Source organism: Suillus subaureus (assembly GCF_016647635.1).
Source record: "Suillus subaureus strain MN1 chromosome Unknown BJ212scaffold_2, whole genome shotgun sequence".
Classification (NCBI taxonomy): domain Eukaryota; kingdom Fungi; phylum Basidiomycota; class Agaricomycetes; order Boletales; family Suillaceae; genus Suillus; species Suillus subaureus.
In genome coordinates, this window is record NW_024538558.1 from 1,674,750 (window position 1) to 1,699,820 (window position 25,071).

The following is a 25,071-nucleotide window of genomic DNA, read 5'->3' on the forward strand; positions in this document are numbered from 1 at the left end:
CAGCTCATTCCACATACCGTAATATCAGTTGTCAGTCTCTCCGATGCGTACAGAGGATCAGTGGCAGCCAAGGCGCTGGACAGTAATGCGGAGAGTGGGATTCGACAACGCACTTAGATCATTCGCATGACACGAAGGTGTGTGAGAAAACCAGACAAGAACGCTGAGCATTTAATGTGGCTACAAGAGATGAATGCATGTCCGAAAGAACCGAGGACTGGAACCCACTCTCTGCCACAGTATAGTGCATTTATGATGGCATCTCGAGGCGAGCACGTGAAAAATAAGATGTTATACTGTCCCAGGTGTATCAGAACGTCGGGTGTGGCAATCTCGACAGATATAACATCAGCGGGAGGGAGGCAGCTCATCAATATTAATATTGAAGGTGTGAATTGCAAGGGTCCGCTGTTATGCCCGTTGCTGTGTCGAAAATATCAGTGATACATTGAGTAATGCGCGCGAGGGATGATAAAAAACTGGGCATGAGGGAATTTCGTGTGCAACATCATGGGGTGGACAGTCATCAAGATTAAGCACGCGCGCACGGGTGCAAGGACTCTTGCACAAAAATAGCGACATGATTGCGACAGATCTGAGGAAACAATGAGCAGAAACGTGGCAGCTACAGGATACGACTTACAGTAGGGAGGGACGGAGACGAAGAGCGACAAGATATGACTTACAAAAATGCAACGAGAATGTTCCCAACAAGGCCTGAACTTTATCAGAAAAAGGAAATCATTCCAGGCACACTGATCAGCATACAGGTGCCTGGACGTTTGGAGCCGACAGAACTCTCCACTTCGTGGAGTCGGGGACACCATTAAATGCTTGCATGCTATTCCATACGCATGTGTCGTTCTTCTCAAGGTGTGTAGATGATAGATTCATTCCAAGGCACGACAAAGTACATTCACGAGGTAAATGGGTGCCCAGCAGGAGGCATCAATCGTCCATGCCGAACCTCTTGGCACGATCTAAACCACCACGATTGCCTGGTACATTACGATTCCTACAGTGGTTAGCATAATGGCCCTTTTCTCCGCACTGGGTATGATGAGTATTTTCCTCAACAAATAAACACGCAGAAACAAACCTTGAAACACAGCACTTCATCGAGGTTTCTACGAGGTGGTCCACTACTGTTCGGTCCTCCACTGTGGGACATCACCTGCGGACCCATGGCTCCCCGATCGAAATCAGCATATCGACCATATCCTGGTGGCGGCGGGCCAAGATCACGATTTGAAGGCGGTGATGGAGGTTCATATGATTTAGGTAATGGTAAGGTAGGTTTAGGACTGCGAACAACAAATAAGTCAAGTAAGAAGAGCGAGTATGGATTACACGCACTGGCCGCGAGGGCATTCTGGACCTAGGGGGCACAAGCCGGTTAGGTAGAGTTGACAGGCGACACGGCGAACATGCTTGCGAGGGCACGTTGGTCCTATATGCAATATCAATACAATTAATAGGTTCGACGTGACAAGTAACTTGACCGAGGCGCACCTAGTTTGCAGAACCCGCGTTTGTAATCAGGACACTCAACACGGCGTTCCTTGGGATGAGCATAGAGGCATTCATCTCCTGCTGAGCAATAACCGTACTTTGCATACCACCAACACTCTGGCATGCGCCTGAGATTGTATTCATGCAAGAACTCGCACGCATCGCCCTTTTTACACAAACCACGTAGCCAATGTTTACAGACTGTAGCTAAACGTTCTCGTTCGCGAGGATGTGTGGGTAACTGCTTTGGAGGCTGAAAGTTCTGTGAAGAGGGTGTTGTATGGCGCAAAGGACAGTGAAGTGGTCCTAATGGACATCCAGTTGGGGTCAATGACAGACGACATATTTGATCGTCTTCAGGACATGTCAGCAAAAGAGTCGGTATTGAAAAAAACAAGAAATTTACCTTTATCGAGCTTGAGACCAAGTTCATTTTTTATATACAGTTCTTCAGGAAAGTTGTTCTGGTGAAACTGAGGATGTACGATGTCCTTAAGGGCTGATGGACCAGCTAACGGGTTGGTGGCCATTATTGACAACTTGAAAGCGGAACCTTTGGGAAGAAGCGAGTTCAGAACACGTCACGGGGCTTATTACATAAAAAGGGGTACTTGGCACCAGTAATCTGTACGTAGTTATTAAGGGTTGGATAGTTATATGAATCCTAATGAACACCGAGATAAAAGTGCCAGCCGACAGGGTATCCGTATCCTCACGTTTACTTCGTCAGGCTATCTTCCCTTCTATCATAGAACATGATGAAGCCGCCGTCAGTCAGCGTGTCCCTCACTGATATTTCGACTTTTTTTCTTGCTCTCTTCGCATTGGCATGGTTCCTGCCACGCACATTTCTTGCCAGTGTTGCCGGGAAAAGACCTCTACCGCCTGGTCCTCCTACAGGTTGGTTTGGGAATTTTAGTTTGCCATCAAGCTATCAATGGCTCCATTATGCGAAGTGGAAAGAATTATATGGTAAGGCGTAGGGAACACTAAGGGTAATAAGCTTATCTACCCATAATGTTTATAGGGGACATCATCTACGTCTACGTTCTAGGCAACCCCATCATTGTCGTCAATTCGGCACAGGTAGCAGAGGAACTTTTCGAGAGGCGGAGCAGAAAATATTCTTCGAGGTAAGTCCGTTTCGCGACTTGATCTGTCTCTTGAGTAATCATGAAAAAACAGGCCCATCAGAACTATGGTGGTCGAACTGTAAGTACTGCTGTGAATCGATTGCTGATACGTGGCTGAGAGCCGCAGAATGGGATGGGATTGGCTCTTTTCGTCAATGCCGTACGGGAGGAGGTGGAAACAACGTGCGTGGTCTATTACAGCAGACATGTAAAAATGGATCTTCGCCCCTCAGACAGATCGCTCTTCCATCGTCACTTTCACAGGCTGCTGACGCCCGAGTATCACTCAGTCTTAACAAAAGAGACTCATACAACTCTTCGAAATTTGGCCCATACACCGGACGATTTTGCTCACCACTTGCGCCGAACAGCCGCAGCTATCGTTATGAGAATCTCGTACGGACATGAAGTTTCAGACAAAGGCGATATTTACGTAACGTTGGCGGACGAAGCAATGCAAGGTCTCGGTATGGCAGGTATCTTTGGCTCATTCTTGGTAGATTATCTACCATTTTGTAAGTTGGCTACACGAGCCATGATCAACAGTACTAACCAGTGTTCACGCTTGCAGTGAAATACGTTCCTGCCTGCATGCCCGGCGCAAATTTCAAGCGCCAAGCGCTGATATGGCGCAAAAAGACCAGGGCCATGATCGACCAACCGTTCCAGGCAGTGAGGGAACGCATGGCGAACGGCACTGCTATTCCATGTTTTGCGCAGAAGGAACTAGAGAAGCTGCAACAGGGCGTACATTCGGATCCCGACTATGAGACCACAATTAAAAATGTTGCAGGTATCTCCTATGCAGGTTGGTAATTTCTTTCATTGTACGTGGATATGTAGACTCTAATCTAATTTTAGCTGGTGCAGATACGGTTCGCTGCAAATATTCGTGAGTTCTTTGGTGCTCACCTATTCGATTTTGCAGACGGTGTCTACCTTGCTTTCCTTCGTCCTGGCGATGCTGGTTCATCCCGAAGTGCAGAAACAGGCGCAACAAGAACTTGATGATGTTCTTGCTATGGACCGCCTGCCAACATTTGCTGACAGATCTAAACTGCCATTTATTGACTGTATTGTTTGGGAATGTCTGCGATGGAATCCAGTGCTCCCTATAGGACCAGCTCGCTTAGTATCTTCAGATGATGAGTACAACGGTTATTTTATTCCAAACGGTACCTCAGTCTTGCCCAACGTTTGGTAAGTCAAACATCAATGAAATTAAAAGTAATGAAACTTACACGTAGTTCATAGGGCAATCCTTCATGACGCCGACGTTTACCCGGATCCATTAATTTTCAGTCCTGAGCGTTTCTCAGACCAAAAAAAGAACCACGACCTTGGTATCAACAAGCTTCCTTGGCCAGCCTTCGGGTTTGGAAGACGGTTTGTTACAAAAATGCACTCATTCGGCAGAAATTATTAACTCCGTTCAGGATATGTCCTGGACGCTGGCTAGCCTACGAATCTGTTTGGTTTTCCATTGCGTGCATTTTATCCGTGTACTCGATCGAGAGGGGCATTGATGAGAATGGCCTCGAGATTGTGCCTGAAGTTGCATACACTTCCTCCATGATTAGGTGTGTCATATCATTGCTTTCAGAAGATAAGCTATTGATAGATACGAATAAGCCGACCCAAGCCCTTCAAATGTCGCTTTATACCTCGTTCGGAAAGAGCTGATCAGTTGATCAAGGGTACTGCCCCCTGAACTATGCTCATCGTGAGAGTCTAGAGCGTAAACTTCAGGCTCTTTCCTACTTATTGATGATGGATGAAATTTTATTATGACAAAGTAGCCCTGCACAAGTAGAGCTTGCACGAAACGAATATATTTGTAATTTTGGCCCGCACGAATGTCTATACTACCATATGCCTAGAACTGTGGATTCCAAACCTGCTTGCCTTAATCTTTCGACAGCTTGGTTCACACAATCAAACCAGGTAACATCACTTTCTTTTCCCCCTTCGGCATACACTTCAAGAAAGTATGCATCATGAAAGGTGGCTGAATATAGAGATGGTCTTCGGTCTATGCGGGAGATGGGTATGTTGAGTGCCTTGATCGCCTGTGAAAAATCCCATGCCACAGAGTCTCTGTCAGGCAAGAAACGGATTAGAGCACGCTTCCGGTGGGTGGGTGGTGTTTGCCATGGGACCCGAACGTCCACGCCATGGGATACGATATAAAAGCGCGTCACATTCGCTGCAGAATTTTAGCTCGTTTCCGTGAGGCATCATCTAATATCACATACATTCTCCATCTTGGATGCCAGTATGCAACACTTCCAGGCCGGGAAACAACGAAGTGACAATCGCTGAACAAATCGCTGCACTCTTCAAGGGGTCAAAACTGTCGGACAGCGGATTGAGCAATGCACGAGCAGCACTCGCAGTTGAGTCTGTCGGCACAAGCGATGCTCTTGGAAGGAGTTCCTTCAGAAACGCCTTACACTGGCCTAAGGCCTGCAGTGATGAGTCAGAAAGTGCCATATGCATGAAGGGGGATGTATATTCACTTGTTCGTGGCTGAAAACGTGCTCGATATCCTCGATTTTAACATTTTGGCGAACGACCAGGGAATGTTTGATCGGCAAGTTTGTCTCCCCTCTCACAAAGCTATCTCGACCAACGAATTCGCATCGGAGTAGGTTGTAGGTCTCGATCACCGACCCGTTGGTGCTATTTTCTTGGGGTATGATACCAAAGGGTAGCTCAGACGATAGTGACTCGAAGACGCCTAGAAGATCCGATGGATCACAGATCTGAGTGACAAGGAGAAGACCGACTTACCAGCGATGGTCTGCTTTGCGACATAATGAACAGAATCACCAAAAGCGTCAAATGCCGCTTGATGGGAATATGTTCCGGGCGGACCTAAGAAAGTCAGAGCAGGCAACTCCTGCACTTCATCGGAGCTCGACGCCAATGTGGAAAGGGTGTTTGACATCGATAGTCTGTATCGTTCTTCCAGCTGTCCAGGGCGCCCAAAAGTTATTAAATGAATTTACACACAGTCAAACGCATGATTGCTGTGTCATACTCGTAGCACATCAAGATTCCAAAAAAAACAAGAGAGTACACGAAGCTGTGGCTGCTAAAGTACTTCATCGACAGAGACAAAACATGACGAACTTTACAGTACATTATTTATTGCGATAACTTATTAACGAGACAGACTGATGCTTGGCAAAAAAACCTGGAAAAAAAGTCAAGGCTGGGGATCTAGGTTATTTATCTTAAGGAAGTATGCCATGTCGGGCTGATTTGTACTTGTCTGCGAGACACTAGCAAGCAGTTGCTGATTGGTGACAGTAGAAACTGGTCTCCCGTCCGCAGGACTCGAATGAACAACTACCGGACCACAGACTTCAGGAATGCAAGCATCCAACATTCGATGATACCGGTCTGAAATTATAGAATTGAGTACTGGAAGCAAAAGCCACCCGGACAACGTACAGGAAAGGGGGACTCGTTCGGCCATCTTGCTCAATGCCATCCTGAACCAAGAGTTTGTTATTCCGAGAATCACTCTGTGTCACGCACCACTAACCTTACAAAGTCAAGCTCTGCTCGTAGGGTGTCTATTTGTTGGATACAAGCAGCATCTTGAGCAGCGCGGAGGAAACGGCCAAAACATTGACCGGCAAGATACCAGCAAAACTAGCAAAGCGGATAAGATATAGGCGAACCCAGGTTAACTAGCACATACCGGGCAGAAATAATCCAAAAGCCCGATATCATAATTCGTGGACCACACTGCATATATGAGTTCAAGAATTGCACGGGCACTCTCGAGTATCTTGGCAGCCGAGGTGCAATTGGCCCTATCTATATTGGCGTGAGGTTCATGAAGTAAAATCCTTGTTCTAGAAATATGCCAATAAGCTTGCACGCGTAATCATAAAACTTCAACAACTCACACATGTGCAGTGAGGAAAGTCGTGTATAAGTGCGTGTCCACCAGTCCATTTCTGAATGGGTCTTTCAGATTACTTGGAAACGATGACCGGAACGACACGAGCAACTGATCCAATTCTAGGAAGGCGGGAGACAACCGAATATCCGGCTGATCACCGTATCCCTGGGCTGTAAAGTTCCTCACTGGAAGGAATCTCGTGTCTCCTAGATTCGATTTGATCTTGTATCGGTTGTTGAAGTTCTTGATGAAAGAAAGAAGCATAGTGCTCTTGATATACAACGTGAAGGAATCCGTGATATCGGGGGGATGATAGAGTACCGCTTCTCTGACGTGGCACCACTGCCGCACGTTATAGTTCACAGGTATCTAAGTAGATTGTCAGCTAGCAGGAAGAAAAGTAAGTGTTTGTACTGACCCCCAACTCAAACTGTTCCATCGTGACTGGGAAAACTTGGGCGATATCATCATCATCAAGAGAGAGCGCCCAACCAGTGCCAGATCCATGTTGGCGATCAACCGCGTACGCTAGCCAGAAGGTATTTCTCCGTGTTTCGTCCTCAATTGGAGTGCGAGGCGACGGGATTATCGACATTGTTGGGGAACTCCCATGTAACGAACGAAAAGGAGGGCAAATGTTGAGTCCCAACGGTATTGCAACGCGCAAAGATTGGCCACTGCAAGTGAATAACTGTGCATCAAGGGCAGTTAGCGATATTCTATGATGTACATGTAAATCGTAGCAACCTCAACCCATCTACCACAAGCTGGTGAGTGAGAGAACATTCGATAGAAGATAAGCTTACTTCGAGTGACACCAATAGTACCACGTCAGTAGAACGTACGCTGGAAGACCGTTAGTTACCACGCAGCCGCTCACATAGACTCACTGACTTTGCACGCATTGAACTAAATGTTGACCTTTGTTCAAGTACTTCTCGACCGTTTCTTTAGCGTGGGTTGCTTGTTGCTCTGCAAATGTATCAGGCAGATCCGGCTGTGCAAATTGTCCTTCGTCTGCCACAAGGCGATTGTTAGCCAAATAGGCGTTACAGCAATGAAAAGATAAAGCCGTTACATAGGAAGTCTGCAGCATTCGTCCGAGGTCCTCCAGCTGCAGTATAGATGGCACTGACGGCGCATATGGCATGTAGAACGGGTGCAATGGGAAAATCTGGATGGTCTGGTGGGTATGATAGCGAAGCTATGAAGGTTCCCCTATGGAAAAGGCGGGATGCGTGCGGGTGAAACAAAAAGAACATATCGACCCTGGTACAAACAATAAGCCGAAGAAATTGATCGGGGAAACAACTTACAAATGACGAATGAGTTCTGGGTGAGGGAGGTTGGCAGGCCAATGTGACCAGATGACGTCTGGCGAGAAGTGGAGTCAAGATTACAAGAAAGAAAGAGGGGTCGCCGCACGTACCCGTGCTAGACGAAAGCAAGGGAGTATCATTCCTAATGCTTTCGCTTTCAATGACATGTGAATTGTCATTCCAAAAGTACGGGTGAACCGCTTGAGCATTCACGTCCAAATTAGATGGTGACAATAGGGATTCCAGGTCACTTGGGAAGCTCATTGTGGATGCCGATCCGGGACGTGAATTCGGTGGCACAGATTGAATAGAAGCAGGTGAATTCTGGATGGACGAGGGGGGCAAACTGCTAGGTGGATTAGCACCCGGGGATGTTGCCTGCTCCTTTTGATTTAAAAGTGCCTCGAGCTCCTCTGAGGACAGGAATTTGGTGATGAGTCTCCACGAACTTAGCAAGCCATATACGTACTTATCCGAGTCTCCAACCGCTCAAACCTATTCTTGGGACTATCTGATGGGGCAGATGGGGTCTCCGTTGTTGCAACTGATCTGATATTTGAACACAGGACCAAGCTACGAGCGATGACGCGTACCTTCGTCGAATGTGCATTCCGGCCTTTCTGGCAGGTTTGCCCCAGGCTGTGCATGGTCGCGAGCATGCTTGTGTGAGCGAACACACGTCGAGCAGGGTCGCCTGGCATCACTGGTGGAGCATTATCTGAGCAAGGTAGCTCTCATCTAGACATGACTTTACCATTTCTTGTAATGGTATAGGTCAGAATCCTGCATCAAATATCGTATTAAAACTCACCAATTTGCGCCTTCTGCACTGATGGCAGGCCTAAAACATGGTTTGAGTGTCTTGGGAGTGAAAGAGAAAAAGTCCTGGACCTGATTTCTTTTGAGTACGGTAGCGCCGCCTGTTCCCGAACCAACTGAACCTGGTGCTTTAGGCATCGATAAAGATTGGAAAGGTCTTGATAAAGAGTATGACAACAAGTGATTACAGCATGCAATCTTGGACCAACTAAGTTAGGTCAGCTAGAGTGAATAGTGGAAGAAGTGCAGGTTCAAAGGCGTTGAGACGTCGAAGAACCACCCACAACGGCCATTCTAAAACGACCCTAAAAGTAACTTGCTCAGCCATATCCGTCCGGGATCATAATATTTATGGCACTCGACATCAAAACCGCAGTCACTTAAACTCGCACTAAACACGCTACCGCTCGATAACTAAGAACCCATCATTGACGGGAAAATGCAACATATAGGTCGTAACGGAAGCAACAACATAAATGGGCGTGATATGATAAAACAAGGAAAATCCATCTATATGAGCATGGGAATAACAAGTCCACTCTCATACGATAACACAACCACGGCCACTGCGCTTCTTTTCCTTCGGGGGAGGGTTCACTATAAGTCTGGTTAAACACGTCTCATGATGAGGATGAAGAAATATGCGTACAAACAGCACGGATAACCTCATCGAACACGGTCTTCAGGCCCTTCTGCGATAGCGCAGAACATTCGAGATACTTGACAGCACCAATGTCCCTCGCCATCGAGACTCCTTGCGTGTACTGGATGGGCTGCATGCGCCTAGGTATATTGGTATTAAGAAAAATCTCAAGTGGCATGCCAGACTCACCGGTCACGCAGTTTCTCGATGGTAGCAGGGTCTTCGCGCAAATCCAGTTTAGTTCCAACCAAGACCACCGAGGTTGATGGCGCATGATGTGAAATCTCGGGCCACCACTGGATTGCAGGGGTCAACACAAACAGCGAGTGTATTTGCCCGAAGAGTGACACACCTTGGTTCTAACGTTCTCGTAGCTAGGTGGACTGACGAGCGAGAAACAGATCAAAAAGACATCTGTCTGAGGGTAAGAGAGTGGACGGAGACGATCGTAATCTTCTTGTCCAGCGGTATCCCATAGGCCGAGAGAAATGGTTTTCCCGTCGACCATCACATTTGCAGAGTAGTTGTCGAATACTGATGCTGAGTGAGACGGTAGTACTTTCAGGTCACCCACCGATCATACCTGTTGGCACGTATTCTCCCTATGAGATAACTTAAATGTTGCTCCAATATGATCGCGTATAAAACTCACTGGAAAGGCATTTGTGGTATAAGAGATGAGAAGACACGTCTGGACCACCCATAAATCTCTCAACGCCAGGGCCGCGATGTGAAGAGGGACTTGCCTTGCCAACAGCACCATCACCAACTACAACGCCTGAATCTCGTGTCAGCTGATATCAACAGTAGGCGAGTAAGACACACATTTGATGTTGTGCATTCTGATTGAATCCTACTTGGTTGCCTGAAAGAGAAGCCCTCAAGGAGCAATGCGTCCGCAGAATAAGCGAGTGCTTGTATAAACCTGCCAATTTCACAAGGAGATAAGCCCAAGTGGTTTGTGGCTGTCAGTAAACTGAAACAGAACGTTACAACTGGAGAAACGGTTTAAAACGTACCTTTAACTTTGAAAGATGGTAGAAGACGGCTGACGACGAATAGACGAAAGAATGGTTTGCGCTTAGAATCAGTGCGACTAGGCTGTCCTTGCCTTGATGGGCCTCTCCGCAAACGTACAATAAATGTATCAACAATACCTTAAATTAGGAATATTTCGTTCATATCTCCGCTTTTTTCTCACATATCTTCATGCGCCAGTGAAATACCGGATGTAACTGCATTCTATTCGTTCGTCACAATGGCGTAATAAATACACAGCTGTACAGGGGCAGTTCACGACATATTTTTGAAGTAAAATCTTGGCGTTGAAATGGTACATTTGAGGTCCCACTTCGGGGGAAATCCGGACACTGGGAAACCCTAACCTTGGGTTACCCAAACATTGATGGCCGTAGGAACAAATACATGTCAAGGCAAGATAGTATACAAGTAATGTAGGTTGGGCATGAAGGTGTACATGTACAAGTCTGAAAGCTGAAACAGTTGCCAAAGCCAAATGAGAAATTCTGGAGCTGATAAATAGTAAAAACCATTCAGATAACGACATACAAATGCAAAGCGAATCGAAAACTGGTAGAACAAACGAACAAGATCACTCAGGCTAACCAAATATCACCCTGCGTTTCTTTGATGGCGGTGCCAAATCATCAGCAACATCCATCAACACTCCCTCGACTTCTGCTTCATCCTTCTCCTCTGCTTCGCGATGAGAAACATGGGAAGTAGAAAGATCGAACGGTGCCATCAAGCCAATGCCTAGGCCGATGAGACCGTCACCATTGGATTCTGGCGTTTCATTGTCCGGTAGACGGAAATGTCTTATAACTGGGCTTTCCGCCTCTGGACTAGACTGAGGCGGCGATACAACCCTCTTTTCGGGCGGCTGTCGCAAAGTAGATTCAAGCTGCTTGAATGGGCTCCCGAAGGGATCATCGCTGGTTAGGCGGGCAGGGCTTGGTATCGCTGCACTGCTCAAGCTGCTCACCGAAGATGAGAGCGAGTTATCAGAAAGCCAACCGCCCTGTATGTCAAAGGAGTTGTTCATGGCAGTTCTTTTCCGGTCATGACCGAGCTTGCGACGTAGACCGCCACCAAGTGGGGAGTCATTCAAGCGTTTGCGGAAGTCAAGGCGAGTAAAAACTGGCACTGGCGAACGACTATCAGAAAATAAGTGGCGTGGAGAAGGTCTGAAGATGATGGGAGAGCTTCCTTCGGTGAATATGCTGCTAAGGTCGCCGAACGTCTTTCCGCGAAATGTGGTACTGCAGGGAGTATTCATAACACTCGTCGTACCAGTGCTTGGGGAGCTCGAATCAATAACAGAGCAACCTTTCGTTGCAGGAGTCGCACGTGCGAGCATGGACAAACAAAATTCCCTAGCCCCAGAATGGAGAGGGTGGCTTGGACTTGGGAAGCGCCAGGGCTGGTCTGAAGGAAGACGCGGTGGAGAGTGGCGGAACGATGGTGTCAACGTTGGGTCGTAAGGAGACATTGGAACAGTAAATCTTGATGTTTTTGGGGACGCACTCGAGTCATCATCAGCTTGACTTGCCCGCAAATTATAGGAATCTGTCAGCGTGACTCCTTCGTCCAACGACCTTGGGTGTTTGAGGACGGGAGGAGACGAAAGTGCAGGAAACTCATTTTGTTTAATGACAGGTGCAGAGGGCACGGGTAAATCATCGTCGTCTGCATCATCTGCATCATCATCATCATCATCATCCTCTGGGGTAGGTGTTATGCTATTCCTTGAGGACGAGGTTCTTGACTTCCGGGATTTGTTGTCTGGTCCCCTGGAACCCCGACGATCATCTGCATAGTTTTCCTTATCGTGGTGGTTTCGTTCCCCTGAAATGAGAATTAGTTATTAGAAGATGTCAACTCTCGAGCATAAGCTTACTGCCAGATCCGCGGCCACCACGAGTGCGATCATGTCCCTCACGACGATTCGACATGGCAATTTTGTGTTTCTCATACACGTGTCGCCTCCACATGCTTTTTGCATTAACCCCTGCATATGTTCTCCTGCAGAATGTGCAACGCAGCCTGGGCTCTTCCCCTTCGGGCCAGCCATCAGGGCCCAAAGCCTTGAGATCCTTTTTCTTGGCTGGACACCATCCTCTAGGCGGTTCAAGCTGCGGAGGATAAGGAATTGCATCTGGATTGGTAGATGAACCGTTGACAAAATCGTTCTGATCTAAGAACCAATCTGGGTTCGCAGCCATCAACGAGTAGGAGAGGCCTTCCGGGTACAGATGAGCATTTGGAAAGGCAACGAACGGTGGATGAATAAAAACGATATTCGGGTCAGACAGGGAGGGATCCATCATGGGCATATGTTGAACTAAGGATGACGTAGAATGCGTCCGCATAGTAGGTTGTAATTTGGGCGGCGGCGGGACGGGAACCGAAGAGCCGTTTGGTGTATATGGCTTTGGTTTAAATGATGCGGCGGCAGGCGTGAAAAAGGGGAGGTCCGAAGCAGACGTCAAACGTCGCTTCAGAGCGCGGTTTGCGTTCGTGGATGACGTGGTAGTAAATGAAAGCGAGGTGCTCAGAGTGGATCGTGTGTCTGACATGGCAGGTGACTGCTAGGCTATGTGTACCAATGATTTAAGATTACTACCCTTAAGCGCCATAGATTTTCTGCCCAACACAACGAGTACTCACGCATAAAAAAGACTTTTGATGGTGTCTCAAACCAAACTGATTAGATATCGATGTATGTGACGGTGGGCGGGCTGGTAGGGAATATCACGGGAGGGGTCGCTACAAAAACTGTCGACCAGGTGATGCTACTCACTACGATTATTTCTCACATTTTAAGCGGAGTTGACACGTCTCCCTCTGTCTTCAACGCGTCCATCACGTGACACTGAATTTCGTGTTATCTCAGCTATTAACGCAAGACCCCGTCAGAGCAGGCGTGCAAACAGGATCAATTAATTAAGTACTGAGGGGACATGGAAACAAAACCCTGGTGCCCCTTTTCGATACTGTTGATGAGGCGTGTGTCAACATGATCACACGACTAGCTGTCCTGGAGTTTCCGCCGCAAAGGAGGGGATCGATTGAACTATCGCCCGGTGCGCACCAGCACACGATGGGTAGCAAGGCTAGAGCAAAAGGAACCCTGGCCAGTGATTTGAATGGTGCACTGAATCAAACCTGCTAGCAGCCCACACTCAAAAGGCAATTTTCGACGCTTATAACTGGTCACTGCAACTGGATCCGAGTGTGATATATGTCGATATTTGTTCAACTGTTGACAGAAGGAAAAATACGTCCTACGCCACGAGAATGAGAAAAAGTAGTATACAATGCACATGTTTCCAAAGTGCCATGTATTGACGTACAACCAGGATGGGACGATGGCCCACAACAAGGCCAAGGCTCGGGAACACCCTGATCTAGAGTACCAGAGAAATGTACCTAGTCAATACAACAACATGAGTGTGTGCTGGAAGTATTACTACTATTATTCGGCTTACCCAGCAATCATAGCTATACCCCCCAAGGGAGTAATAGGTCCAAGGAACTTTAATCTGGATAGCATGGTATGACATTATTAGAGCACAGACATTAATTATAAGAGAGGTGCCGCACTTCCACAGAACAAGCGCTATGATGGAGCCAGAGAAGACAAAGCCTCCTCCTGCAATCGCAGGGCCAGCGAACTTGTGCGTCGAAAATCGAGGATGCATCGAGAGCACAAACAAGGTCAGGCCATTAAATATCTTGGCGCTCGAGATTAGAAAAGAGTCATGATACACGAGGAGCAGTTACAAACCGCGTAATGAGACGCTGTCCCCCAGGCGGACAAGCCTTCAGGCGTGATGCCTGGTCTGCGCTTCAATGCATGGGAACCAAATGCACCAGCAATCATTCCTGTAGTAGCTGAGCACCAAGCGCCGCATGACAGACGTTATTCAGACCATGTCAACAAGCTGTGCCAAAATAGCTAACCAAGGATAGCCCCCAACTTCCAAAGGAGCGAGGGCGTTACAAAAGTCGAACCTCGCGAGAGAAGTGGCGTAGACGAGTTGGGAAGCGCCATCTCCAAGAGTACCACTGCAGTAGAGTGTCAACGTTTCAACCAGGCTTTAGTTGGTGATGTAATGTGTTGTATTGTTGCCGAACGTTTAGTGTAAAAAAAAGTTATCAGGATCTGCTTATAAGTACTTGCTTGCAGCCAGCCATGGGCAAAGCACAAAAAAAGACAGGAAAGGGTCGGCTTGACAAGTATTACAAGCTCGCAAAGTACGCATTTCCTAGATCATCAGATATATCACATTATCCAACCCATTGCATCTAGAGAACAAGGTTACCGTGCGCGGTCAGCTTTCAAGCTAATTCAATTGAACAAAAAATACACATTCCTCGAATCAGCCCGATGCTGCATCGATCTGTGCGCGGCACCTGGAGGTTGGCTACAGGTGGCTAGCAAGTACATGCCGACAAATAGTGTTATCGTTGGTGAGTGTTTTCTGGACACTTCAAATTCACTCTCTTGATTCGTTCATTTCACTCTGCAGGCGTGGATCTTGTACCAATAAAACCTATACCTCGTGTGGTCACGTTCGCTGCAGACATTACCACTACGCAGTGTCGCAACCTCATTCGTAGCGAAATCAAGGATTGGAAGGCGGATGTTGTTCTTCATGATGGTGCACCGAATGTCGGTACTGCATGGGTACAGGACGCATACAGCCAATCAGAGCTCGTACTCATGAGTTTCAAACTCGCTGTGGATTTTCTCGTCAAAGGCGGGACATTTGTCACTAAAGTTTTCCGAAGTGTCGACTACAACAATCTCATTTGGGTCTTCAACCAGCTTTTTGGAAAGGTAGAAGCTACAAAGCCTCCGTCATCTAGGTACGTCTTGTTATCTTGGTAATAATATCTAATATTTACGTGGAGATAGAAATGTGTCTGCTGAGATTTTCGTTGTCTGCCGAGACTTCCTTGCTCCCAAACACATCGATCCCAAGTTTCTGGACCCCAAACATGTTTTTAAAGATCTTTCGACTACTATTGCGTCCGGTACAGACAAGGGTACCTCTGCAAACAACGCACAGGCAAATGTGTTTCAACCTGAAAAGAAGCGTCGGAAACGTGATGGTTACGATGACGGGGACTATCTTTTGTTTAAAAAGGCTTCTGCAGCTGACTTTATTCGGAGTGTTGATCCAATAGCTGTGCTCGGACTGGTCAACAAAATAACCTTTGAGTTGCCAGAGGAAAAAGAGTATGACCGTTAATCCTCTGACGTGCCGTTTTGACGTGTTCTTCAGGTGGTTACAGCTTGATATCACTACTCCCGAAGTTCAGGCAAGTTGTGAGGATTTGAAGGTACTTGGCAAGGGTGATTTTAAGAATCTGCTCAGGTGGCGGACTGCGCTTCGTCAAGAAGTCAGTGGCGCCGTTTTATCTCACTTGTTTACGGTCGCTCACATTTGCCCATAGATCGGATTAGATGTGAAGGCGGAGGACACTCAAGACGTTACAGAGACCGTCGAGATCACTGATGACGTTGACGAAGAGCAGCAAATTCGAAATGAGGTCTGTCCTGGACCTATGGTTTTTCATCGTTCTGACTCGTGTATTAGCTCGAAAGATTGAACGCTGAGGCAGCTGCGCGTACTAAACGCGAACGTCGTCGTGCAAATGAGATCAAGACCAAGACAATCCAGCGAATGCAACTTCAAATGACCGCTCCGTTAGATATCGGTCTCGAACAAAACGATGCTTCACTAGGAATGGGCCAAGAAGATATGTTCGATTTGACGGGCACTGAAAGGCAGTTGAGAAATAAAGGCGGGATTGGGATCATACGGGTGGATGACGATACACCGGAGGATGAAGACGAAGATGAGGTGGCGGCAAGGGACGATGAAGAGGATGAAGTCCTTGATTCTGATGAAGAAAGGGATCGAAAGGCGTCACGGCTTGAGGCAGAAATGGATGGCCTATATGATGCCTACCAAGAGAAGCTGAAGGAGCGCGACTCAAAATTCCAGGCTAGGGAAGCAAGACAGAGGAACGGAATGCTGGAAGAATGGGGCGGAATTCAGGATGGAGATAATAGTGAAAGCGACGAGGAAGGTGGATGGGATCAAATGGAGGCCGCAAAGGGGGACAATGACGATTCCTCAGATGAAAGTGATGATGAGGAACACGAAACGCCAAGCCGAAAGAGGAGAAGACCTCAAGCAATAGAAATCAAATCAAATAAGAAGGTCAAGCTCGTGACGAAGCTAGAGGAGTCAGCTGTAGTGGGTCGTGCTTCCCAGGTATGGTTCAGCCAAGACGTTTTTGGCGGTGTAGAGGGTCTTGATGATATAGAGGGTGAAGAAGAAGGGGAGGAGGATGTAGACATGGCATCAGCGCAGCACGATGGTAGCGAGGAAGAATGGCAGGATGATGTACGTCCCAAATCACTCATTTTAAGTTTTGTACTTATGAGATCACCTAGCCTGCTGCTTCATCTGACGGTGACTTTGAAGTTGTGCCCCAGCGGGCCGACGATGACGATATTGAAATGTGGGACGCTGAGGATGAAAACCAAGATGAGGCTAAGAAGGAACATATCAAAAGTTCGTACGATGGGCTCACCTGGTATTTTTGATGAACACTGACCAATGTTCTAGAGTATGGCCTAACTACAGCGGAATCTGTGTCCATTGCTCAGCGATTAGTAAATCGCCAAACTACTAAAACACATCTTCTTAATGACGGATTCAACCGCTATTCCCTCAACGCAAAAGACGGCTTACCGTCGTGGTTCTTGGATGATGAGGGAAAGCACTACAAGCCGAATATCCCCGTGACCAAGGAGGCTATTGCTGCTCTGCGAACGCGTCAACGCGCTCTGGATGCACGTCCAATCAAGAAGGTCGCAGAGGCCAAGGGGAGGAAGAAACTACGAGCAACACAACGGCTGGAGAAGGCGATGAAGAAGGCAGAGGGTGTGAACGAAACATCAGACATGAGCGAGCGCGAGAAGGCAAAGCAGATAGAGAAGCTGATGCGCAAAGGAACTGCAAAGGCCAACCAGAAGAAGGAAACGAAAGTGGTAGTTGCGAAGGGTGCTCACAAAGGAGTCCAAGGCAGACCAAAAGGCGTCAAGGGGCGTTATGTTATGGTCGATGCAAGGATGAGAAAAGAGGTAAATCCTCCGTGCGCATTGGTCTTGCAGAAACTGACTGTTGAACAGACACGCGCCAAAAAACGGAGAGACAAGGCAAACAAAAAGCGAAGATGAGCACGATCAGCTTACTACCATACTACAATCAGTTTCATGCAATGTCCATACCATTCATCGTATTCATGATTTGAAAGCATCAATTATTAGTTTAGTGTATACAATTGATGGTAAGTTAAGGGACTGGGAGATCTATTTCGAGACCCTGAGCAGGCATTGAAATAGTGCTGATAAGGTCACACGATGCGAGGAACTGAGTCCAAGCTTCACGATCCGTAGAGTTATCAAGAGTAACCTAGTTCATGAATGAGCCCACCATAAACCCAAATCTCGTGGTCACACACCTGACAAGTTGTAAACTTTTGGTTGCTCTCCAAGTCCAACACACTTTCTGTTATGACTCGCGCAGAAATAGACTGCTTCGTATTCCCGCCAGCACCCGTTGACAGTTGAGGTGTCTCGGTAACCTTGCGCACACTTAAACTAGTCTGAAGGAAGTAGGTCCGACCGCGAAAGTTGAGTGCAGCAGGTGGCTGTGGTTGAATTGCTTCACGGTCTTGAGACGTTAAGCTGCCAATGATGGGATGAGTGGGACTAAGTACGAAAAGTGTGCTTGAAAGAAACATACAAATGTCGAAGCTGCTTCGTGTAATCAACAAGGAGCGGAGGCTGGTCACCTGCGCAAACATCTGCATGTTCAAAGACAGTGAATTGGACATCCATTGGACTGCCCCAAAATTAGTCGATATCACGCTGAGCTAGATAATTAACGAACCGATCAGGCATCATGATATCCAACGTGGATTCAACGCCTTCGAGGCACGTCGCTTCGGAAACGTTGACAACCGCCTCTTGGGAGTTCCGTTCTGCGAACTTTAAAGGACCTTCTGAAGTGGCCGAGTCCTGGAATGACTCCAGAGAATATGAAGGGTCATGATCGGCATCGAGTTCCAAAGTCAAGTCACCAGCCAATTCGTGATCTGAGTCACTGTGCTCAAGTCGTGCCACCTTGGTCTCCGCCATATTTGACGTCGAGAACTCCAATTCTAGCTTGATTAATTGCTGATGAAGACTATTCTCAAGCTGGGACTCTGGAATCGTGCGATATAAGACGCGGTGAATGACTTTTTGGTTGGAAGGTGGCGAATTCAATAATGAAGCAGGAAGACTGGAAGCCCATATTAACACATGGTTGAAACTACTGTAGCACCAATAAACACACCTGGGAACGAATGTGAGCGGGGTATTTGAAGTGTGCAACCATTTGAGAATTTTTGATAATGTCCAATTTCCCTTTAAGGGAGGGCTGAGGACGCTATGTCCGGTTGGTGATTCAGACCCAAGAACAATGTGTCCAAAGCTTGGGTGATGTCAGAAAAAACGTCCTTGATCTAGTGAGCACTTACGAGGCAGAGACAAGTCTCTCGTGACCAGGGGTCTTTGAGGCACTCAAGAGCAATGCCTCAAGGTCTGTAGATTCCCTTCAAGAAGATGTCAGTAGAAATCCCAAGCTAGCTTAGGGGAGAAGCTAACTCAGTTTTTGTTACCACCTTTCCTTGTCCACCCGCCAAGCCACCAGTCTTCGTCATGTCTTCGATGGCTTTAGCACCGAGCCAATCTGCAACTCTGCGAACCCGGAAAGATCCGCCTTTCATCATCGTCCAAGGTAAAGACCGAGGAGAGAGGAAAGGATAGATAGAGTACGTGTGCGGCATGAAGGAAGGCGCTGCGGAATGCTCGGGCTTTTCCTTTGTTGGCACATAGCAAAGGAGGGGTAAAGAATGGCCACCTTGAATCTAAGCCGTCTATCAGTCCAGCAGGATGGCCGCCATTCATATAATGACGCAGCTAACCTCCGTTGAAGCACGGATAGCAAGCCGTTTTGCAGTGTCCATTTTGTCTGTGTCTTTAGCACAAATCCTGATCTAGATGCACTTTCAATACTTTCTTAGATGATAGGTAGTAGAACCTGCCTTGCCCTTGTGGCCAAGGTTCTCCACATAAGCGCCGGCAAGACGTGATATGCGTTGGACTAGGTCCTGACGAATAGGTCGTTTTGAAGGCAGCTCGACAATTTCATCAATGATACCCTCGGGGCAGGTTAGTTTTCTATCACCGACATGAACTTCGGCAACCTCACCTTTTTCAATTCACTTAAGTGCTCTGTGAGTTGTTTCATTGTGCCTCTCAATCCCTCCACTCGCAAGGCAAGTGGATTAGAAGCTAGCGAAATGTGGACGTTATACTGCATGGAAAGCTGCAATAAGTCGGCACCATCTGGAAATTTAGTCATTACAAGAGGAATGTCGTGAATTGATTAAACTTTACCTTTCCCAAGAATGAGAAATAGTTGACTGGGGTTGACAGAGAATGCTACGGAAGTCAGCTCAGCTTGGAATTGATATGCAGAACAAAACTGACTCTTTATAACAACCTCTGTCTTATCCCTCTGCCTTCTCTCGATTTCCTTCAGGGAGGGCCAGTTCCACTGCTTCTCCATAATGGATTCCGCATATTCTACTTTCCGTCTGGAACTACGCGTCCATATAGGGTCGAGGTTATACAACTCTGTAAACTTTCGTAGCTGGTCCTTGCTGAAGGACCGACAGAGTGTGTCCAAGAGATTATTGTACTCTTCTGCATATTTAGACGACTCCGGCGACGAGTGTCTCTTAGGTCTGCAGCGCTCTATGTCATCCAAGGTTGGTTCCAAGCCAGCAGCGTGTATTGAGGCGAGGTATAGGTCGACACGAGTCGGCTCTAGTGGATTTCGAGACTGTGAGGACGTATCATTCTCTACCAGCTTCCCTGCCTCCATTTCTCTGGGAGCTTGGGCCCGCTTTGGCGTTTTCGTCTTCGCTAGCGCATTACTAGGTCCAGCAGATAGTGTTTCTGTCTGCTGAAGGTTATTTATTGGGACGGTCGAGGTCGCGAACGCTGCTTGTGACGAGTAGAGTCTGTGACGCCGCCAACGAAGACACGATGAGCACAGAGAGCGCGATGTCCGTAGTAGTGGAGACGACATCCAAAAAGAAAACCCAGTGCTGGTCCACCCTTCGGGTAGAAAACTAACTATAGTTCGCAGCGTGCAAAGTACATGGACCACGTGACTACACATAAATCACCGCCAAGTAATCACAACTACTAACGGCGCTCGGTTGCGCTAGTCCCCGACATCTACATACTTACGACGATCAATTTATTACTTTGCTCAGAGTTTATGCATCATGGGTTATATCTCTACATACAGCCTCTACTAGTACAGAACAGACACAGTAAATCATATTCACTATCATTCAGCATCTTATGGGACCGCCATAGCAGGTGCATGGTGAGCATGTCGGCTCAGCTTCGTTCCTCGGTCAGCCGACATGCTCACAAGAAGCAGCCTGAGAGTCCAGTACTTTTCAGCGCGGCCAACACTTGGCACACGAAAGTCAGATTTGGGTAACTTACATCGTGTAGATGACAGACAGCAAAAGGGTGTTTCGTGAAAATATGAAGCACTGTGGACCGTCTGGGGTAGATAAATAAACGATCCTAGTCATAAGTATGACGGGGAGAACGCTCACCTATTTTCGCACTTTGAATCTTGATTCAAACAAAAGAGTATCGGACACAGCACCCGGTAACCAATGAGGGAAGTTATTTCTACACATAAAATGACAAACAACATGTCATGTATTTCCTATGGAACGCTCTCCCACTGAAGTGGGTGTCGGGGATGACTTCAAGTATGCCTTTATATTTCAGCAGAACCAACTTCAGCGACGTGGTGGTCTGCGAGCATCCCCTTCTCATCGTCTTCACCTACCTCACCTTCCCAACCATTGTCAGCGAGATATTTCATGAATTTGGCGTCTTCGTCGGCGAGGTCAACCCCAGTCATGTCCGGGACGCAAAAATACGTAATCAGGACACCGGCTACGCCACAAATAGCGGCAATGATGAACGTCCACCTTCAAAGGCAGTTCAGTGAGTGGATTCACATGAAGGAAACTTTCAACGCACCGTTTACCCAGATTGTTCTGTATGGGAGTGAAAGCCTGAGTGCCTACGGCTGCTCCAGTCTTCCCAATAGCAGCAGATAGGCCGTAGCAGGTGCCGCTGTTGACTAGTTTGTACTTTGCACGGGATCACATAATTGTCATGAATGGCGTACCGGATTGGAGTCGCATATGATTCAGAGCTCGTCAGACCAAGCATATCACCGGGTCCCTAAGAAGTGTGTGACGAAATGTCGCTGGATTCATGAGAATTGCACAGATACCATGTTTCCGACTGATTGCATAAGCCCATAGCTATGAGAAGCTGTTAAAGAGGAACAAACGGGATCTAATGAGATGGCTCACAAAATGACGAATAATGGTATAATTTTCGTGATCTTGTCGTAAGCCAGTCCAATGATGAGGCCAAATAAGAGGTATCCAGAGAAGCCGAGCATCATCTAAATACAAATCAGTGTGCGTCTATGATCGAAGAGGTATTACCCACCGTGTTTCTTCGACCCAGTATGTTACAGAGATAGGCACCCACGAGAACACCGGGGAGCGCGATTGCTCCAAGAAGAAGTTGCCATTCTGCCGTCGCCTTTATGTCGCCGTTGTGGATAACGCTTGAAATAATGGTACCCGAGAAGACACCGTTAGGGAATGTGACCTGAGGGAGAGAGGTATGAGATTTGTGAAAAGCACGTCCGCAACATTTGGCTCACAAAATCGTAAAGGAACCTGGTTCTAAGATGAGATACAGGCCAACCAGTGCCTTGGATCCGAGAACGGCTCACCAAGCTCCACAAGTTCCGATCAGCTCTCGCCAATAACGCTTGAATACGAGTCCATATGGGACGCGGCCTAAAATCACATTAAGAACAGGAGATATCAAAGCAGACTTCTACATACGCTTGATAGCACCCTTGCGGTACAGCTTAGAGCTCAGCATCCGAAGACGGAAGAAGAATACAGTCAAAGGGAGTAATATGCCAATACCAAAGCACACGCGCCAGACCGTCTCTAGATGATTCTCTCCAGCAGCTGATAAGACAATCAGAAACACCGATACAGCGAGGGGGCCACCAAACTGATTCGAATTGTTGAGATCTCCGTCAGAATAGCATGAGCATACGCACGGATAGAACAAAGTTCGTGACCATGATGAATACTGCTCACTTCTTAGTGGCATGAATACTTCAGTTAAATAGTAAAAACTAACCTGGACCACGATTTCTCTGTGCTGTCTCGTTCGCAGCTTCACTAGCACTCGTGGAAGAAGCCGGATATTCACCTCCAACGCCCTAACAAAATTGATTATGGAGAATGTATCATGAAAAATTGCATACAACACCCGTGATGCCTCGAGCGATAGTTAAGAACCAAAACAATCCCTGGGCGCTTCCATGGGCACCGTGGGCAGCAGTACCAAGGATAGCACCAATGACAATCAATAGAGTTGTTGAGACAAGAGCGACTTTGCGTCCCACTCTATCACAAATCAAACCCACAAATATCTGGCCAAGTACAGCACCTTATAAATGTCGAGATCAGATATATGCAAACGTCGCGTCCCTACTAATACCGCCACTCACCAACTAGCAAGGAATTTGAGACCCGAGTGGACACATTAGAGGTGTAGTCGTTTGGGTATAGTTGCTTGAAGATAACCTAGTAAATCAAGTCAGGACCCGAACTTTCCTATCACTGCCTGATGCCGACGAACGTTGCTCATCGTCATCAGGTTATTTTGGTCTGTGATAGATCAGGTGACCAACTATTATCTGCGGTTTAAAGCCAGAACCCACAACCGTCACTGATCAAACCAAACCCAGCGGCAAGGATGGTGAAATATGCACTGAGTGACTCTTTTTTGTTGAGGTCATGTGCTGCAGCCCTTTGTTCCGCTTCGTAGGTCTTTGCAGTGACCTTACGAAGGTCATCGGCCTTCGGCTCCTTCTCATCAACGGAGTTGATATCTTTCTCGATAGACATAAGTACTGAGGGTGCCTGGAAGAAAACAAGCTGGTGGGAGAGATTGAAGGGCTCACGGCTCATTTCGTAGATCCATCATTTTATAGGTGTATACACGTGCTACGATCATAGTGAGGCTCTGGAGGACTACTGTGTGTTACATATTTAGTACTGTAAACGCTCGACGTGAATCACCTACATCCCAATACAGGATGCTCATAGTCCTGAGGCCTAAACGTTCACACGTCTAATCATCGTCAATGAGAACAGAACGTGTCTCGTAGACAAGCATTCGTCCAGAGCACGATTGTGCCCCAAGGTGCAGTTGCCTGTATGAATATGAATAGCGGACAACCACCAACCGGAACAAAGGTCATTGAAGCATCGTATAGAAATCATTACGAAAGGATGGGGCCATAGTCTGAATTTTCGATGTGTCAAGCTGAGAAAAGGGATAAACGATAAACGATTTTCATTGGCCGACTACACTGCTGACAACCTGTGTAACTCAGGCACCCTTGTCAGCTCATTGAGCAGATTGAAACCTATCATAAGCATAGAATCAAGAACGTGGATGGAGATGTTGTAGTTAGCCTAGTAAATTAAAAGAAACGCTGAGCTTTTCCGGCTGTTGGATTAATGATACGCCTGTAAGTTCCCCAGATTTGCGCTGCCGAATGAATGCTCGCAATGAGCATGCCACCTGTACGCAATTTGAGTTTTCGGTACAGCTGAAGCTTCGCTCGGCGGATTGATGAAAGCTACATGTCCAAGGTACATAATACCGGGATGCACGTGCATTGACCATCATCAACGAACAGGCGCCGTGCAGATACAATTCTCTTGTTTGAACAGTTGTTTTTGCTTCACGAAGAAGCACGGAAGTACTTGAATCAAACACTTCCTGGGACGACCTATTACGCGTCTCCGCAAAATGATGACACTCAACAGACGGATGGTATGGAGTCTTCAAGCACTTGCATCCAAATCGGCATCACGGAAAGGCATTTCCAAGTCGAGCAGAATACACACTCACTGTCCCTAATTGCCATGACCTCACGTAAAGTTGTACCAATGTCAAGTATGCATGGTATGTGTGCACACATAAGGATGCTCTGGTGGGGCACGTGAGTCATAAAGAGGTAGCGTGAGGGTACTACCAGACTTGAATGACAGATCAGCTGCCGCCCTTCACGAGAGCAAGTAAGTAAAGAAGGCATGGAAGACTCGACAAATTTCACCGCAGGAGAATACAGCAAGTATCGAGTGTAAATGTGACATACAGCACAGGATATGAGCAATTGTAGGAGTTACGAGCAGAGGCGTCGACGAATGCATTGCCTCATGCCAGAAGAGACGGTGAAGATGTACAAGCCTTTGTACGTGACAGAATGGGAAAATTGGGAGAGGATGGTATGATAGAAGATAGCCATCAATATACCGAACGTCCAGGAGTAAGGCAAAAGAGGGAAGACGGGACTCGAATTTTATGATCCAGATGCTATGAATAGCGGGGTTTTGGCATGCCCGAACGAGCTA

At 47.2% G+C, this 25,071-nt stretch overlaps 10 protein-coding genes across 10 annotated transcripts; 2 read left to right on the forward strand and 8 right to left on the reverse strand.

Moving 5' to 3' along the window:
- Window positions 1-683: 683 nt before the first annotated feature.
- On the reverse strand, window positions 684-2,070 carry BJ212DRAFT_320430 (uncharacterized protein). Its single transcript, XM_041342913.1, has 5 exons — window positions 1,919-2,070; window positions 1,513-1,866; window positions 1,357-1,450; window positions 1,100-1,304; window positions 684-1,050 (listed from the first exon to the last, which is right to left on the reverse strand). Exons 1-5 carry the CDS (start codon window positions 2,040-2,042, stop codon window positions 949-951), a joined length of 879 nt encoding a protein of 292 aa, XP_041199293.1. The 5' UTR covers window positions 2,043-2,070; the 3' UTR covers window positions 684-948.
- A 94-nt stretch (window positions 2,071-2,164) lies between these two features.
- On the forward strand, window positions 2,165-4,486 carry BJ212DRAFT_1317698 (cytochrome P450). The gene is made up of 11 exons (XM_041334270.1): window positions 2,165-2,484; window positions 2,540-2,645; window positions 2,698-2,724; window positions 2,773-2,828; window positions 2,879-3,160; window positions 3,217-3,453; window positions 3,507-3,520; window positions 3,574-3,845; window positions 3,900-4,031; window positions 4,082-4,225; window positions 4,278-4,486. The coding sequence occupies exons 1-11, from the start codon at window positions 2,268-2,270 to the stop codon at window positions 4,354-4,356; spliced, it is 1,566 nt and encodes a 521-aa protein (XP_041199294.1). The 5' UTR covers window positions 2,165-2,267; the 3' UTR covers window positions 4,357-4,486.
- A 24-nt stretch (window positions 4,487-4,510) lies between these two features.
- BJ212DRAFT_1510901 (Prephenate dehydratase-domain-containing protein) lies at window positions 4,511-5,899 on the reverse strand (the record flags this gene model as incomplete). The annotated part of the gene is made up of 4 exons (XM_041341643.1): window positions 5,439-5,899; window positions 5,165-5,385; window positions 4,901-5,111; window positions 4,511-4,851 (listed from the first exon to the last, which is right to left on the reverse strand). Exons 1-4 carry the CDS (start codon window positions 5,593-5,595, stop codon window positions 4,511-4,513), a joined length of 930 nt encoding a protein of 309 aa, XP_041199295.1. The 5' UTR covers window positions 5,596-5,899.
- BJ212DRAFT_1510943 (uncharacterized protein) lies at window positions 5,832-8,840 on the reverse strand (the record flags this gene model as incomplete). Its single annotated transcript, XM_041341644.1, has 15 exons — window positions 5,832-6,053; window positions 6,105-6,145; window positions 6,199-6,308; window positions 6,358-6,514; window positions 6,569-6,933; window positions 6,983-7,255; window positions 7,312-7,331; window positions 7,381-7,410; window positions 7,459-7,581; window positions 7,643-7,833; window positions 7,881-7,938; window positions 7,994-8,296; window positions 8,353-8,427; window positions 8,477-8,586; window positions 8,695-8,840. The coding sequence occupies 15 exons, from the start codon at window positions 8,838-8,840 to the stop codon at window positions 5,857-5,859; spliced, it is 2,199 nt and encodes a 732-aa protein (XP_041199296.1). The 3' UTR covers window positions 5,832-5,856.
- A 182-nt stretch (window positions 8,841-9,022) lies between these two features.
- Window positions 9,023-10,555, reverse strand: BJ212DRAFT_1317733 (small GTPase Rac1). The gene is made up of 9 exons (XM_041334271.1): window positions 10,365-10,555; window positions 10,171-10,270; window positions 10,092-10,123; window positions 9,998-10,036; window positions 9,929-9,947; window positions 9,698-9,879; window positions 9,535-9,641; window positions 9,352-9,485; window positions 9,023-9,299 (listed from the first exon to the last, which is right to left on the reverse strand). The coding sequence occupies exons 2-9, from the start codon at window positions 10,184-10,186 to the stop codon at window positions 9,244-9,246; spliced, it is 585 nt and encodes a 194-aa protein (XP_041199297.1). The 5' UTR covers window positions 10,187-10,270; window positions 10,365-10,555; the 3' UTR covers window positions 9,023-9,243.
- A 114-nt stretch (window positions 10,556-10,669) lies between these two features.
- BJ212DRAFT_1317736 (uncharacterized protein) lies at window positions 10,670-13,211 on the reverse strand. The gene is made up of 3 exons (XM_041334272.1): window positions 13,036-13,211; window positions 12,266-12,961; window positions 10,670-12,213 (listed from the first exon to the last, which is right to left on the reverse strand). Exons 2-3 carry the CDS (start codon window positions 12,942-12,944, stop codon window positions 10,967-10,969), a joined length of 1,926 nt encoding a protein of 641 aa, XP_041199298.1. The 5' UTR covers window positions 12,945-12,961; window positions 13,036-13,211; the 3' UTR covers window positions 10,670-10,966.
- A 564-nt stretch (window positions 13,212-13,775) lies between these two features.
- Window positions 13,776-14,422, reverse strand: BJ212DRAFT_1444046 (DUF423-domain-containing protein; the record flags this gene model as incomplete). Its single annotated transcript, XM_041337907.1, has 5 exons — window positions 13,776-13,797; window positions 13,857-13,910; window positions 13,972-14,102; window positions 14,156-14,262; window positions 14,332-14,422. The coding sequence occupies 5 exons, from the start codon at window positions 14,420-14,422 to the stop codon at window positions 13,776-13,778; spliced, it is 405 nt and encodes a 134-aa protein (XP_041199299.1).
- Window positions 14,423-14,528: 106 nt separating this feature from the next.
- BJ212DRAFT_1317743 (Spb1 C-terminal domain-containing protein) lies at window positions 14,529-17,711 on the forward strand. The gene is made up of 10 exons (XM_041334273.1): window positions 14,529-14,625; window positions 14,681-14,841; window positions 14,901-15,240; window positions 15,290-15,613; window positions 15,660-15,777; window positions 15,832-15,927; window positions 15,975-16,790; window positions 16,841-16,961; window positions 17,016-17,533; window positions 17,582-17,711. The coding sequence occupies exons 1-10, from the start codon at window positions 14,564-14,566 to the stop codon at window positions 17,627-17,629; spliced, it is 2,604 nt and encodes an 867-aa protein (XP_041199300.1). The 5' UTR covers window positions 14,529-14,563; the 3' UTR covers window positions 17,630-17,711.
- BJ212DRAFT_1317749 (uncharacterized protein) lies at window positions 17,712-20,667 on the reverse strand. Its single transcript, XM_041334274.1, has 12 exons — window positions 19,991-20,667; window positions 19,898-19,942; window positions 19,710-19,846; window positions 19,543-19,659; window positions 19,423-19,494; window positions 19,103-19,365; window positions 18,976-19,050; window positions 18,792-18,929; window positions 18,345-18,737; window positions 18,198-18,296; window positions 17,914-18,139; window positions 17,712-17,864 (listed from the first exon to the last, which is right to left on the reverse strand). Exons 1-12 carry the CDS (start codon window positions 20,592-20,594, stop codon window positions 17,745-17,747), a joined length of 2,289 nt encoding a protein of 762 aa, XP_041199301.1. The 5' UTR covers window positions 20,595-20,667; the 3' UTR covers window positions 17,712-17,744.
- Window positions 20,668-20,964: 297 nt separating this feature from the next.
- Window positions 20,965-24,008, reverse strand: BJ212DRAFT_1317755 (MFS Git1p-like glycerophosphoinositol permease). Its single transcript, XM_041334275.1, has 17 exons — window positions 23,732-24,008; window positions 23,367-23,682; window positions 23,285-23,313; window positions 23,154-23,229; window positions 22,908-23,092; window positions 22,781-22,862; window positions 22,698-22,729; window positions 22,471-22,648; window positions 22,356-22,422; window positions 22,284-22,299; window positions 22,064-22,228; window positions 21,922-22,016; window positions 21,840-21,870; window positions 21,732-21,787; window positions 21,581-21,676; window positions 21,142-21,528; window positions 20,965-21,086 (listed from the first exon to the last, which is right to left on the reverse strand). The coding sequence occupies exons 2-16, from the start codon at window positions 23,614-23,616 to the stop codon at window positions 21,312-21,314; spliced, it is 1,575 nt and encodes a 524-aa protein (XP_041199302.1). The 5' UTR covers window positions 23,617-23,682; window positions 23,732-24,008; the 3' UTR covers window positions 20,965-21,086; window positions 21,142-21,311.
- Window positions 24,009-25,071: the final 1,063 nt, after the last annotated feature.